The following is a 17,150-nucleotide window of genomic DNA, read 5'->3' on the forward strand; positions in this document are numbered from 1 at the left end:
TTCATGTTTCCATACACCAAATATGTGGATCCTAGTGCTCAAATACGAGTATTTATAATGTAAAAATTTTCGAGCTTCCGGTTCGGTTTATGCCGCATCTATCGGTCAATATGTAAGATATCTTAATGAAATTCAGAAATACTGTCTCTCTCTCTCTCTCTAATATCTCTCTCTCTCTCTCTCTCTCCTTTTAATATAAAGTTTTGTCAACATCTGCAGTTATTTCCCCGGCTTTGATGCTTGCAAGTTGCTAGAGTAGGAAATATTCGGTTACTCCTGAACTTAGCCCATCCTTACTTGTTTATTATTATTTTTTGTTTTTATTAAATGTGGACGCAGAAAATTGCCGGCGCGTAAAGTGGAGAAGGATTTAATTACTCGACTTTTTTTGTGTTGCATTTTTTTTTATGTTGTCTGCATGTGACTTTTTGTGCAAATAATTGCATGAAATACTTTTTACTCACTGTGCTTAATGCTATGCGTAAACAATTGCCAAGTATAAGTGGCATAAAAAATGTCAATAAATGTTACATGCGAATCATACAATACATAATACATACCTATATGAGTATTTATGTCGGTGTTTTCGGCGTGTCGCGCTAACAAGCAGCTCGTTGATTATACGAAACTTCCGTGATTGCCAACGAAATGCCACAATATTGGCACTGGTATGTACAAATATATGGGTCCAAAGGATCTGAGAATCAGCGCTTTTATAACATATAATTTCTATATGTGTATTTCTATTTGTTGCATGCGCATGTATGCATGTGTGTGCGCATGTTATGTTACTTGCCAGCAACCGAATTTAATTGGCTTACTGTTTGCAATGTGGCTTTATTGTGTTAAATAATTAAAGTTCTACAATAAATACAAGCGATTTAAGTATTGCGCGCGCACATTTAAAGTATCGCATGTGTATGTATGTATATACAAAAAAATTTATATATGTATAAAAGGAAACGTTTTTTAAAAATTTAGTATTTTTTTTTTAATTCCGTACTAAAGATCAGCATTAATTTGGTAAAAATATTTTTTTTTTTATTTCCGTAAATGGCTGTCATTTGTTTACTCTCTGTCGATTTTATTGGATTCTGTTTGACTTTTTTTCGCATTAGTTGTGCAGTTTCCGGCAGTGATTTTTGCAATATAAATGTGGCCTGCGGCGCTTCGGCTGCGTTTGAAGCGTATACTGTGTTGACGGACGCCTAAAAATGTACAAAATGCTTTGCTTTAACAATTTTGCGCAAATATACTAATATTTCATACATATTGAAGTGAGTTTGGGTTTAGAGCAGCTTTGTTTACATTATGAATATTTTATTAACACGTACGCGTTGATTTCCTGTCAAAATTTTGTATATTAAAATTTGTATGTTAAAAATTTGGTTTATTACAAAAAAATTTTATACAGAAATTTGCTATTTTTATATATGTATGTGCATACACACTTACATATATACATATACACATATGGCGTATGGTATTGTACACACAGGCTTAGGTTATTGTATTGTATCCTGATGCAATTTTCTATTATTCCTTAATGGATAGACAGAGAGTTTTTGTATATTAAATTAATAGAAAAATTTTTGAGTTAATTATTTTACGATTCGAAGTAAAATTGATGGTAGCATATTGCATAGTTTTTTTTTATATAACAAGCGTAAGTTAGTACAGTTCTTTGGTAAATTGCGCCTGCTTTTTTGTATTATTGAATTTTAATATATTATTGGATTGTTAGAATGCAGATTTTTCAGTGTTGGGAATCAAATATAGCAAAACCACACTTTAGTTATTTTATACTGGTTCTGCCTCCGAGATGCAGAATTAAATTGTTTGGACGCTTAGTAGATTTTACAAGGCTACACCAGCTAAATTACAAACTTAAATATAATGGTTTAACCCATATCCCCCTTGAACATAATTGCAGTGATGAGCTGTGTCGATTTTGGCATATCTCTCAGTTTTCGAGATATCGATCTGAAATTTTACGCACGTTCTTTTCTGCGCAAAAAGCTAAACATTTGAAGTAATCAAAATCAGACTTTTGTATAGAACATTTTTTTATTTGAAAAGTTATCTTCACGAAACTTAGCATATAGATTATTATCCAAGACAAGGTTACACTCCCCAAGCATAGTGTTCTGATCGGGCCGCTATAGCACTTAGCTGTCATACAAACTGATCGATCGAAATCCAGTCCATGTACGGAAAACTTTTTTTTTGACAAGGTGTCTTTACGAAATTTGGCAAAAATTATTATATAAGGCAACAATACAATATCCGCACATATTGTTCAGATTGGACTACTGTAGCATATAGCAGCCATTTAAAGTGACCGAATCAAGATAAAGATCTTTTTATTATACACTTTTATGCAATAAGAAAAGCACCTCCGAGGGCTATTATAGCTTCTATGTAAGCGAAAATAACGTTTTTTATATACTTTATAGGGTATGCAAAGTTTCTTTTTGGGTTTAAAAAACTTCGTGGCAAACTTTATATACTCTGTTCTAAGTATAATAATTCAGAGACAATTATGGAAACTTTTTGAATTTTCGACTTAAGACGTCTAATATTTGGAAAGTATTTTATAGTACTTTGCTTAGTTTTTCTTTTTTAGCTAGGTGGCAGCTCTGTTTAAAAAATATTTTTATTATAAACTTTAAAAAGTGATTTTTTGATCTATCTTATATTTATTATAATATTTTGTGCTTGATTTTTCGAATATTATATTTTACTTACGCAATAGGGGTTTAGACGTTTAGACATAAAGCGCTGGAACTGATCGAGTTTCCAAAAGATAACATAACAAATATTTTGAAGTGCTTTGCTTTGAGGATATTAGGCAACTCTATTCTAAAACTTTTTTAATGAAAGCTTTCCAGAGAAAATTTCGCTTGGTAGCTACTTTATACGATAATATTTTACCTTATTGTAATAAATCTTCTTATTTACTTTAAAAATATAACTTAAAAAATATTAACAAAGAAAACTAATTTACTAAATTTGTTTATGCGAAACTTTTCAGCAACATCATCGCTACTGCCCTACTTGACCATACACATGCAATCGATCGGTTTGACAGTGGAGGAGATTGCCATCATTTACCTAGCATTGCCATTCACCACCTTTCTCAGTCCGCCAATTACAGGTATGTTAAATAGCCAGCACGTTGTTAGATGCGGTGCTCTCATGCCATGAAGGCAAAGTGCAAAGTCTAGTGCAGTGCAACATTAACACAGACAATTTCATTAAAATCCATTTACTTTTACACGCAGCAATTGACTGACCTGCATTTCTTGCAAATTGTCAGCAATTTAATTTAATTACTATCTTAATTAAATATATTAAAATTTTCACTCTTCATTTTCTTTACACTCTTCACTGGTTTCTGCAGGTTTCCTTGTCGATAAATTTGGCAAGTACAAACCGGTCGTCATAATGAGTTTGCTGCTGAATGCACTTTTCCATCACTCGCTCTTGTTTATACCGCAACAGGAGATTCCAGGTATTGTGCCATCGGCGTTTGTTATGCGCCATCCTGATACCGGCGATATAGAGGTGAGTTACCCATAGCACTTGCATATTTACTCATCCATCTCCGTCTCCATACAACAGTCAAACACAAAAGTATTCAACATGCCATGTACCGTTAATTTCATTGTTTTACCAACTTGCACGCTTTGTAGGTACAAAGTGCTTTCAGCGCATACTGCATACCTGTGGTATTCATACATGCATACATAAGTATGTGTAAGTGCTATTTGTGTGTGAGCATCATTGCAATGCCACTACAACAACAGCTCTTTGTCTCATGCTGCTCGCTTTCCCACTCCTTTTCGGTTGATTGCCTTTGGTATTTCATTTTCCTTGGTGAACGAAAAACTGACTGCAGCATTGTATGGCTGCCGGCTCATGCTGGCGCTCAAAACCAGTGATGTTAAAGTTTTTTGGTTACTTTCGGAAAAAACCTCCCGAAGTTGCCAGTGTCAAGAGAGAATTAACATGATTTTTGCAAAGTCCGTTTGAACATAGGTTTTTAGGGAGCGCATAACTGCTGCAAACGGTAAAATAGGTGCACTATTCCCGGGCAGACAGATGGTTCAGGCAATCTGGTTGATATGCGGAGGTTGTTCAAAAACAGTTGATTTTCAGGAAAAATATCTTCTAGACTAAACAAAAATTACAGTATCGATTTTACTGCCGGTTTTAGTTTACCTGCCGGTGAAATTTTATCACGCTAGTTGGCGCTAGAAGTCAAATTGTTACTGTTAATTGTAATTATGGGGCGATGTGAATTGTGTCTTAGATTTGATGCATGTAAAACGCTTACATTTATAAGTGCAGAGTTTCGCAGTTAAACACTTTAGGTAGAAAATCTTCAAGACATTGGTTGATTGAACGATAAGAAGGCCAGTCACGCATTCCTCGATAAATGTGACTACCATAGTGCTAAGATTAGTCTGAGATTATGGGTATGAAAAATCCGAAGGTCCTATTAAGAAAAAAATTCGATTAATCTTTAGTTCGGATCAACTCATACATAGTAAACTATAAATTTCTTCAACAATTTTCTTACAAGTTCACCAATTTTAGCCGTGCAACAAGCCTTGGCATGCCTTACATACATTACGTAAATTTCCCACAAGATTCACGACACTGGCCGAGCTCTTTTGCCATCGAATATGAGTGCTTTCAGAAATTCCTTTTAATTACAACAATTTATGTGGTTGAGCGATAAATATGTACTTACTTATATATGTGCTTACTTTGTACATCACCAACTGGTAAAGACTCGTAAAGTCGATGGAGTGGCCAACGACTACATACCAAACTAGACAAATATGCGCCACGTATGCATATGTAAGTATGATTCCATTGATATGAATACATATGTGTCTTCCAGCATGGTTTTCACCAATGAAATTGCGGTTGATCGCTTTGTCTTCACCGACAATGCTCATTAATGTGGTTGTTGTTTTGGTGCTGCGTTTCAACCTTTTGTGCAATGCGTAATGGGTGTGTAGGATTATCATCTTAGCCATTGTTTTGCATTTTGCCACTTTTGTTGTGAGTTGATATTGAAGTTGCAACTGATTACAACACACTGGTGCGCACGTAATATACTTATCTATGTATGTATGTGTGTTTCTAGGCGCATGTGTTTGTGAGGAAAGTGAAAATTCAATCAATGCGTGTTTCAATGGAAAGCCTTATTGAAGTGTGGTATGTTGAGTTGCACGCAGCTGAATGGTTGCTCAATTGCTAAGGTGTTTGAGTAGACTATGAAGATAAGGTGAATATAAGCAACTGCTAAATTGGTTGAACTCATATAATTAGTAAGAATTACTGTCGGGAATAGTAATGGAACTGACTTTTTGAAGTTCTTTTTTATTTATATTTTATTTTTTCAAAAAAAGAAAAATTTATGGAGGTAAAGAAACACAGATCTTTCCATACAGTTTAAGGATTATCATTAGTTGATTTTTAAATAAAAATAAGAAAAATCGTCTTCGGTATTTCTCATATCATTAAAGGGTATCAAAAGATATTTTTATTGATATTGCTAGATCCATATGTATGGCCGCTATATACTAGATTTGCTTTGGATAATAATCTGTGCAAAATTTCATCATTAATAGTTTGGCAAATAAAAAAGTTATGCATACAAGGACTTATTATGGACGTTCAGTTTGTATGGTAGCACTATAGCATATTGTGCTCCGATCTAAACAATTTCTTCAAAAATTGTAGCGGTGCTTTGGATAATAATATATGCCAAATTTCGCTAAGATATATCGCCAAATGAAGAAGTTTTTTATACAATCAATCGATTAAGTTCGGTCAGTTTGTATGGTAGCTATATGCTATAGTAGTCCGATATGAACAATTTGTTCGCAGATTGCAGCGTTATTTTAGGCAATGATTCGTGCTAAATTTTGTAAAGATACCTAGGCAATAAAACATTTTTTCATACAAGAACATTATTTTGATCGGTCGGTTATATATGTTTGCGATCCGATATCGGCAATCCTGGCAGATAAGCAATTTCTTGGCAATTACAGATAGATTACTCAAAAACTGAGATCGTATATACAGACGATAAATGTAAATCGATTCAGCTCGCCACGCTGATCATTTAGATATATGAACTTTATAGTTCCTCCGACGTTTTATTCTGGAATATACTCTGTTCAGGGTAATCTTATATCAAACTAACTTGTCGAGCACACTCTTGTACAACGCGCAAACTTTCTCAACAGTTCGTTATTGGAAATTCAAAAAAAAAAAAGTATATTTTCCATAAATGATCGAAGAAACTTCAATAATATTGATCAATTAATATAGGTATTAAGTGGAGCTTAAAACCAAATTTTTATTTTAAAACATTTGAATTTTATTTACAATTTCCATGTCACAGCTGTCACACATTTTCCACAAAAGGAAACCACAATGTTTAAATGACTAAAGCGTATTGTTAATATTTAATTGAATATTTTACACAAAAGAAAATGTTTTTTTTTATTAAAAATATATAGTTTGTTGAGTTTTTTATGCTACAAAGTGTTTTAGTTTATTTTAATAATAATTTTAATAATATCATATATTTTCACTATATTTTTCGCATAAAAAAATTGTTTCAAAAATTCAAAGCCACATGCATTGCAAATGAATTTTTTTGAAATGCAATTACATTAATTCCCATTTTAAATATCATTTAAGTGTTTATCAATAATTTTATTCCATCAGCTTAGATATGCAGCCGAGCAATTAAACAGGATTTTACACAAAAACTAGAATTTCTGTAAAAAAACATCACCAAATGGTTTTGCCCAGATCAGAGTTAATGGTAAATTGAGTGAAATAACGAAAGCATAAATGTATAAAACGCGAATCAAGCATTTATAGCATTTATTTACAACGGTAGTTTGATCAATTTTACCATTGGCACTTTTGCACATAAACAAAAATCATAAAAAACAAGTAAAAAATAGCAAAAATTCACAAAAGCCGAAAAAATGACAGTTTCACGCATACACGCACACATGCATATATACACCACAACTCATTGCACTTCAAAGCATAACTGCTCATTGAAATCACACGCGGCTAAATAGCTGTAAAAATAAGGGGGGAAGGCAAAAGAGCATAACCGAAATCTATTTACATATGTTTGCACATATACATAGGTTTTCACACACATAGGTACATGCTTACAGTCATACATTATTAATAATGTGAAACGTTTATTTATTTTATGCAGTAATTTAATCGAAATTATTTGCTCGGCCAAATTTATGGCAGAATAAGAAATGTGAAAATAAGCAAAAATAATAAAAGCAAAAACAAAAACAAGAAAAAACGTTGACTTCGGCTGCATAGAAGCCATAATACCTTTCACAAATAAAAAAGATTCCTTACAAGAACTTGATTTGTAACGGCTGGTTTGTATGGGAGATATACTTATGTTATAGCGACTCGATCTGCATAATTTTTTCAGAGATTGCAGCATTGTCTTAGATAATAATCCCTGCCAAATTTCGTGAAAATATCTAGGCAAATGAAAAAGTATTCAATACAAGCGCTTAATTCCGATCGTTCATTTTGTATGACAGCTATATGCTATAGTGGTCCGATATCGGCGGTTCCGACCAATGAGCAGCTTCTTGGTGAGAAAAGTACAGGTGCAAAATTTCGGGCCGTTATCTTGATACTTAGGCACTAGCTCGCGTGTATACAGACAGACGGACATGACTATATCGGTTCATCTTGTCATGCTGATTGTTACAAATATCATGACAAACTTAATATACGTACCCCATTCAGGGTATAAAATAAAAAAATAAATATATAAAAGAAATTGGGAGAAAAAAATCTTAGCGTATATGTGCTATTAGCTATTGGCAGTGGACTTTGCCCATGGTTATTGGCTTGTAACGACTTTTATGCTTGTCACAGCCATATGCGACAGCCGCAATCACACACAACCACACACATATATATAAGCAGCTTCACACACATGTATATCCAAATATAAATGTTTATTTTGCCACTGGACAGACTGTGTGTAGACTTACCGTTATGCCGTTACACGAGCTAGCATACTTACCGGCGCAAATGCAATAAAAATGAAATAAACACACGAAGGCGTCTTATTGAACTGACATTACAAGCACGCACGCACACACACACACAAATAAGCAGATTTTCTTTTGCGATTGACTTTCGTTGAAAGCCTGTGTGCGTGTGTATGTGCAAATCGCTTTTAGTGTATATGCTACGTTTCCATTACATAAATACGCATTGCAGCATAAAATTTGGCAGGGATAATAAATGTGAAGCATTCGCTAGCGTTGTGCTGCTTTCAAACAAGCTAACAAACAGTTAGTCTGCACAATTGCCATATATAATGCATACATTGTAATATATTATTTATTTTCATATAAAGCATTTGTTTGAGTTCAAGCTAGATTTTGTGCAAATTCATATACATAGTATATGTGTATGTATATGTGGAAAAGTACGTACATATGTATTGTTATATATACAAATAAATAAATTTCATGTTTGCTTATGATAAAATTCTTAGTCCAAAAACATGCATTTATTAAAAATATTTTCTGCTGAAATTTTTGATTTGTTTGCCAAAGCATGTCCTTACAAATATTTCGTGTGAGCAAAGCGAATTTTAATGAATTTCCTGACTATTAATGTGCAACACTGTATTTACAATTGCAAATTCACACATACACACATTTCAAAGATACATACATATGTACATTCCTGTAGGTCTCCACACAACACATCTTCGTTTAGACATAGCGGCTACATTTGCTTGTGTTTTCCAAAATCTTCTTACATTTGCCGACATTTTGTTTGCAACAATATTCGTTGTGACAGTTCAAGATGCACGCAAATCCATGTGAAAAATTGCTTTATCGAATTCTTACAATATTCACCTCAATGCATAAGTTACGGATGTAAAAGTCAATTTTTCTTACTTAAGTCAATTTTAATTTTATTTATTTGTTTATTGCATACTGAACTTTAAATTCACATTTTGCTGAATTATATTTGTCTAAGTCTTGTCACGGGCCAAAGTGGCTTTGACATTGAAATATCCCAAAGAATTAGGCTCTTGAGCTGTTAAGCTTGCATTTGAATCCACTAGTGGTGATAATTTTTGATTTTTAAGTTAAACAATAAAAAATATATATTTATATATACAGGGCATACTTCTTTGAAGAAAAAGATGTTGAATTAATTTTTTTATACCCAAAACTGCGCCGAAGACGTTTACCTTTCCATGGCGTTTGATTCCAGCAAGATGGAGCAACTGCACACCTAGCCAGACCGGCTATTGCGGAGCTCCAACGAAAATTAAAAAAAAAAAATTAATATTCAGAAACTCCACTTTCCGCTAGCCCACAAGGTCCCCTGTCCAGACTGCACCAGACTTTTTTTATGCGTTTATGTCAAGGTGTACAAAACAAAAGCCAGAATCTAATTTGTTATATAAAATAAAATAAAATTGGCTGTTCAATAAAAATAAAAAAATAAATAAAAAATAAATCCGATCCCAATCAAGTTCTAGTAAGAAATCTTTTGTATTGATGAAGAGTATTATAGCATTACTCCTAAACAAAAAACTCAGAAATACAGTAGAATCACATTCATATTCTTTCTCGAAGTTTATTGATTTTTTTTATTTATAATTGTCGCCTTTGCATTGGTTGGGATTGATTTCGCCAATGATGCCATACTTTTTGCGATGTTTGCAGTTCTTATTTTTACAATTTCGATTATCCAACTTCTAAGGCGCATTCTAGTCTAGATATTGAGAAAAAAATCTTAAATTATTTTATAAAATTCCGTTAGCTCAGCTATTCACAAATATCTCAAATTAAAGCATTTTTCAAAATTTAAATTATTTGAAAATTTGTAGCTGTTTAAAGACAAAAATTTAAAACCGTTTTTCGTAAAACTACTTTTTCGCCATCGTCGGCGTGACATCTCAAGCTTTAATCGGGCGATTTACTAGAAATTTGACAAACAAATAACTAATACTACAAATGTCGTTATCGTAAGAGCCAACATAAAATGAAAATTTCAATTTTTTAAAATTTAAAAAAATTCGTGCAAAGGTGCAAAAATCAACCATTATTTATGTGTATTATTATGTGTAAAATTTTTTGAATTTTTTTCTTTTTTATTAGTTAATTGTCAAAATATTCTCGAAATACGGGCTTCTAGAGTCTAGACTGAATTACCACCCTAAATAAATTTTCTGACTGTATGAATGTGTTTTTAGTCATCCATGAATAATTTTAATTTTCTTCCACATTTTTCAGAGGATTATCTTCACACATGTCCAGATTGGTTTCAATATTGAAGCATTTTACAGAAGCTTCATTTTATGCAAATTACATATAGTGATATGCTATGCATACATTTACAACAACAACTACTTATGTAATATTTTACAATATGCATAAAAATAGCTTTGCTCTCATAAAAATCCCACATAAACACACACACACATGTTGTGTATGTTCTGTGTGTGTGTGCGCATAAGAAACGGGGTATGCGTTGCGACCTGGAAAAGGCTAAAATGTCGAGTGGCTTGTAAAAATACTACCGAATTGTTGGCATATCATTCGAAAAGCCACAACACTGCGCAAAGCTGGCCGCATTATAAAATCTTGCCAAGACATAAATAGCAACATTAGCAATAAAAACTGTAACACAAGTAGCGGCAGTGTAGTAAACTACTGCAAGTAAGCAGGAGTGTGTAAGTATTGAGCGCATACGAGTATATGAAAACTGAGTTTGCAATATATTTACCTTGCAAGGAAAACCACTCGTTTTAAGCGGGTTCGGCTCGAGTGCGCCAAGTCTGTTACCTTGTGAATTGGCAGCGAAGCTGTCACGTTTTCACGACACCATTGTCGATGCGTGAAAGTCCAGATGATTTTGCAAGCCTTTAAACTTAAATTTAGTTGCTAAAATATTTTATCTCTAATACACTGCTATGCATTCGTTGTTGTTACCCCAGTTCTGAGCCTTGAATTGGTCTGGCCTCTTTGCATTTACCTGCTGGGTGCGTTTAGTTGCACTTATTCATATGTGCGTTATGGCATTCGTACGACGCTATTCTAGATTTGGCGCAGCGCAGCATTGATGTTTTTATCTGCATTTTTTACGATCTACTTCCCGGGTCATAACAGTATTGTTGTTCGCACAATATGTCTGTTTTGCATTTATCACGGTAAATTTGATGTTTTACCATATGCTGGTATCTTATTCGATGAATCGAATTCGCCTAGCATGCATTGGAGCAGAGTAACATAGGAAAGGAAGTCGCCATCTCTATCTACATAGACCGGTACAACACGGTTTGAGCTGTCGACGCGACAATGTTCTCACATACACTAAATGTTTCCAGCTCCTCTTTTCTTATAATGCATTATTAGCATTTTTAAATTAGAAATGAGTAGTAATAAGCAATAGATAACGGTGGATGGTGTATGATCGCGAAAGTTGTTAACAAACTTAGAGAATCTGGGTTTCTAAGTGAACAAGGTTTCCAAGTCTGAACATTCGAAAATCCTCATCCGCTTTGTCTTTATGCCGGATCTTTTGGATCATGGAGTCGTCAAATCAAACTCTGGCGGCTTTTTATCTGCCCACATACGAGTTGTGGGTTACGGACGGGTTAAAGTTTGCGGCGAAGATTGGTGGCGGGTTACATTGTCAGGAACTCTCAGGAACACTCTATCAGTTTCAGATTGTAGTGTTTTTTCAAACGGCGGGTGTTGCCATTAAGATGGTAGTGGATTCACTCCTCCAGTGCAGCCTCCTCTAGAGAAGTGACTATCCACTCTGATAGCAGGGCGGCGTTACTAGCCTAGAGCTTACTAACCGCGAGTTCAGGTATTAGCTTCGCTATTAGTAGAATGTAAACGGGTCGTTGACCTTCTTTCCTTGTGTGTTCTACTCTGTATAGCTGAGCTGGGTCGATTTAGCCATGTCCGTCTGTCCGTCTTTATATATCTCTCAATTTATGAGATATCGTCCAGAAATTTTGCATACATCTTTTTCTCACCAAGAATCATTTTCATTCATTTCACTTTCTCTTAGTCTCTCTTCAAAATTAAAATTTTTACCCAACTTTTCGAAAATGTTCAGTTTTGTTCGAGCCGGTTAAAATATTTGGTAAGTAATGAAAAGAGAGAAGTTTCGATATCGATAAGCGGCATTAAGCGAACTAAAATCTATAAAGTCTCTTGCATTATTATTTAAATTTTAAATGTTCCTGCTTCGTTTCTTACATTTTCCCATTACAGCTGTTTTCGCAATTGTCTGCAAATGTGAGCGTACACGACTTGTGAAGTCATGTGGCATGCCCCAAAGTAGGTGACTGCACCAATTTACTACATTGTTGTTCATACGCCAGTGTTTGTGTGTGTATGGGTGTGTATTTATAACTTTTCTTTAGTTTCCTTTCTTACCATTCACCACTTGTCATTCAATGCTTTCGCTCGTTTTTTTTTATTGCGCTTTGCGTAGCGAGCCAAAAATACTTACATTGCCGTCGAACACAGATTTTTAAAAATGCTATTGCTTTTCCAACTCCTCACTATAAATATATATAATATATACATACAACTACAGATATATAACTGTATATTTATAACGCATTGATACATTCTGCTCTCTCTTTCTTAGGTCTGGTGGTCACCCTGTCCCAGTCGTGAATGCCCCGAGGAGCCGGAGCTTGATTTGGCTGTGAGTCAATGTGTGGACTATTGTCTGCTGCAAGAGCAGCAACAACAAGAACAGCAGCAATCGCTTCCGTCGCCTAAACCGTCGTTATATGGTCCATCGCCCGATTATTATTCGACAACGCAACGTGCGCCCACAACAACAACTACAACTACAATTACAACTATGAGTACAACCACGACAATGGGTACAATCGCTACGACAGCAACAATAGTCGCTTCAGTCGACGCTGAGTCACCAACACCAACCGCCATTGCAATACTGGATCCATCAGACAGTACGATGTCTCCATCTCCGCCTACGGCACCACCAATACCGTCGACGACAACAACAGCGCGCAGTACGACCACTACAACAATGGAGACAGCGGCGGCGGCAGCAGCAGCTGCACGCGCCGAGACAGCAGCAGCAGCGGCAGCCGCATTCACAACACCCAGCTCAGTGGCCCGTTTCCAAGATGTACTTAATATGTCATCGACAATGTTCCCGCCGGTGGTGACGTCTTCTTCGGCCTTGTCAGAGCTGGGGCAGGGATGGAATTGTAAGTGACAGTTGCAGTTTGTGTGTCCGAGTGTGAGTGTGTGTGCGTGTGGCAGTGTGTGTTTGCGTTTGTGTTACCATGACTGCCAAGTTTACTTTATGACCCGCTGGCCTTTCTCTTTGTCCGCCTGTCTGCATGCCAGTATGACTGTTTGTTTAACTATTTGCCGTCTAAATGCACACACTCACACACACATGCATATCCATAAACAAGCGTGAGTGCATACATATGCATAGGTTGCATGTGTTCAAGGCATTTAATGTGTGCAAAATACATGTGTACTTTGCTCTTCAGCATTTGCGCTCACTGCTTCAACGACTGCTGGAAGATCGGTGGTCTGTGTGTGTGTGCGTGAACTTATCTGCCTTGATGTCGTCTTATTTGTATTTGGGAGTGTGAAATGAATAAATGAATGCATAAACGCTTGTAAAATGGACAATTGATGTAGTCTAGTGCATTTCTAAAGTGTGAAGTGTCTAATGTGTGAGCTTCAGTGTATATTGTATATGTATGTATGGCTGTGTCTGTGCGTACTTGTGTTTGAAAAGTGACAAAGTATGAATGCATAAATATAACAAAACAGAAATAGAAGCCAGGCGTGAAAATAACAAACTCTTTGCATTACAAATTTCTTGTTTGAGTGGTTGAAATACGATGGTGGTTTAACTAATAGGTTGGAGAAACTTTGAGACAAATTTAAAACTTTTAAAAACATAGTGAAACACGAAACTAGTTGGAATATAATTAAGAACGACATTTTTAGAACTATTAGATTAGCAACTTTTCATTGCAAATATCACACGGATTGACCAAAAAAATATTTAGAGATTCTTTAGGAGACTTTTTCGAAGAGTTTGAGTGGTTGAAATACGATGGTGGTTTAACTTATAAGTTGGAGAAGTTTCGAGAAAATTTTAGAATTTTTAAAAATATCAAGAAACACGAAACTAGTTCGAATATAATTTATAAAAACAAATTCTACAACTGTTAGACTAGCAACTTCTCATTGCAACTGTATATCTTTTGATCAAATTTGACTCAGACTGACCAAAAATATTATAGAGAATTATTAGTAGCGAGGTTTTTTCGAAAATTACCTAGTTTTGTGTAAATAAATAGAAAACTAATAAAAATTCCACGCTCTATTTATCAATGAAAATATGTAGAGGCAGGTACAGTTTGGAGATTAAAAAGAAACTTTGAGTGAGCGGCAGTGTTTGAAATTGAGATTTTTTTCTTTTTTCCTGAAGTTTTCTAGACTTTAGCTGGAAGAGTCTTTTGCCATCTTTCGCATAAATGCAGCCACATTTCTTCTCATGCAGACCACTGTTCTAATATGTAAACTCTATTGAGCGAGAATATTTGCATTTATGCAAAGGTTAGAGATTAAAAACTAACTCTAAATGAGAGGAATCTGGCGTTTCAAATTTATATTTTTTCTTCTTTACTTTCTGAAGTTAAATACTTCTAGGCTGTAGTTGAACGGGTTTTTAGATTTTCTCGTCCATACAGTCCTCAGTGGTTCCTTTCATGCCGACCACTGTTATAAGGTATAAACTCAATAGGGAGATAGAAGGAGATAGAAAGAGAGAGAGAGAGAGCAAGGGAGAGAAAGGGAGAGAGGGAGAAAGGGAGAGAGGGAGAGAGTGTATTTTCACTTCAGTAAAGCTTTAGTGAGAATTCCTTATTATTTAAATTTAGCTGTAGCACATTAATTTGAGACTAGTTCATGAAGAGACAATTATTAGTTTAAGAATGTTTAGTTCTGAGAAACTTCTTTTCGCGGTAATACTAATTCCACAGGCTTCTACATAAATATTCCAAAAAAATATTTTTCTAAATTTACAACTTTTGAAGTAAGTACTCTATGCGGACAGATAATGCTAGAAAAAAAGTATAAATTTGACAATACAGTATATAACAAAATAGTTATTTATTAATTTTTCAAGAGTTACAGAACATGTTCAAAGAAGAAGAAGAAATTAATCTCGTTCACCTTGACACGGTTTCAGTATTACGGTAATCCGTAAAAGAATAGCGTAGATTTTCAATCAGTGCAAATGTCATTAATAAAATTAAAAAAATGTCAATGTGGTCAAGGCACTATATTGGTTGTAACTTTATAAATTTCTAGACTAGAACACCACCTTAAGTTTTCCATATTTACTATTTTTTTTTTTAATTTTTACATTTATATTTTGAACCAACTCTGCAGCAAGTGCAAACTTACGTATAGACACACACACACCTAAAGCTGAGACCCATTGCTGTCATATCTAACTATTGTCAGATTCTCATCTAATTGTTATTGTGGAAATGCATGGCTGTTGCTGCCATGCAGAATTTCTAACTGATGAATATAATGGACTATATAGTGTTTGTGCATTTGTCATTCTCTTTTGTGTGGCTGTCATTCTTACTCTCGCTCTAACATTCAACACAAAAGTCAAACATTTCAATGTATTATTATTTGTATGCATGACTTTACGTACAGACTGTACACATCCATACGCAGTAGAACATATGAATGTGCGCGCGTGTGTGTGTGCTTAGTTGTTTGCCGAGTCAAAGCGCAAACGTCATTGCATTGTGTACCCTTTGTGTAGATTTGTGCGCCTTTTAACAAGTTTATTTCACGTACACATTTTCTTCGCTTATTTTGTAGACGCCGTTGTGTGGCTTCTTTTTTAGCAAAGCATTGCATTATTTATTTTCTTTTATTCACATGATCTTTTATTGCTGGCACTTAAACAACTTTACAACAACAACAACAAAAAAAAAAAAATAATAATTAGTGGAAGCTGGCGAACTGGGCAACGACAGCATCTACAACCCCAAGAGTTGGGTGCATTCGGATGGCATTGACGCTGCTTATTTTATGCTGCAAATGCATCCTGATTTGGCTGACCCCATTGAGCAATTGGGCATGGAAATCGAACCGGACGACAATGAGACGGTGACCGATTTCAAGCAGCGCTTCGGCGAGAAACGTCTGTGGAATATGCAAATCAATGTCACCGATTTGGATGAATTGGATCTACGTTGCGGCGGTTTGGTGCGTCGCTCCAACATGTCACAGCTGACAAATGGCACTGTTAGCTGTATGGTGCAACGCTGTGTTTTCACAATGAATGCACCGGAGATTTGTCCGCCCGATTACAAAGAATCAGATGATCGCGTATTCTGGATATACTTTTTATTGAGGTGAGTTTGAGTGTACGCTGCTGCGCTATTGTCGTGAGAGTAAGTACTCAATTCACGTAGTAAGTTGAGAAAAGTGTGCTGAAACCTTGCCGATGGCGCGTAGTAGAGGTTATTTATATAGTTATTTAATATAATAATAAATAAAATCTTGATATAAAAAATAAAAAAATATCACAATTTAGCAATAAAACAAGAAAACAAGAAAACATATTAATTTCGGCTGCACCGAAAATATAGTACCCTTCACAGGTTCATTTCTTATAGAATAAGAGGGACAGTCAAAAGATATTTGTCTTGTCCCATCTAAACCATATGTCATTAGATTATAGCATTGCCTCAAAAATATAAGCTATGACAAATTTCGTAAAAATATCTTTTCGAATAAAAAAGTTTTTCACAGAAAATTTTGATGTTAATCGATTAGCTGGTATTCGAGCTATATATTGTATTATATTGCCGGTCCCATCAAATAAGCAGTTTCTGGGAATGGAAAGAACGTGTGCAAAATTTCTGATCGATATTTCAAAAACTGAGGTAGTAGTTCGCGTATATACATACATACCAACAGTCAGACGGACCTGGCTAAATCGATTCAACTCGTCACGCTGATCAT

The 17,150-nt window shown here is 34.9% G+C and overlaps 1 protein-coding gene across 2 annotated transcripts in view; it reads left to right on the top strand.

Moving 5' to 3' along the window:
- The window catches only part of LOC106615326 (uncharacterized), a 42,198-nt gene that overhangs the window by 12,088 nt on the left and 12,960 nt on the right, over window positions 1-17,150 (top strand). For both annotated transcript variants that reach the window (XM_036366493.2, XM_014231501.3), the window contains exons 2-5: window positions 3,035-3,157; window positions 3,404-3,567; window positions 12,736-13,333; window positions 16,129-16,537. In XM_036366493.2, coding sequence (XP_036222386.2) covers window positions 3,035-3,157; window positions 3,404-3,567; window positions 12,736-13,333; window positions 16,129-16,537 — 1,294 coding nt within the window. The remainder of the gene's footprint in view (window positions 1-3,034; window positions 3,158-3,403; window positions 3,568-12,735; window positions 13,334-16,128; window positions 16,538-17,150) is intronic.

The sequence above is a fragment of the Bactrocera oleae genome, chromosome 3, assembly GCF_042242935.1.
Source record: "Bactrocera oleae isolate idBacOlea1 chromosome 3, idBacOlea1, whole genome shotgun sequence".
Lineage (NCBI taxonomy): Eukaryota > Metazoa > Arthropoda > Insecta > Diptera > Tephritidae > Bactrocera > Bactrocera oleae.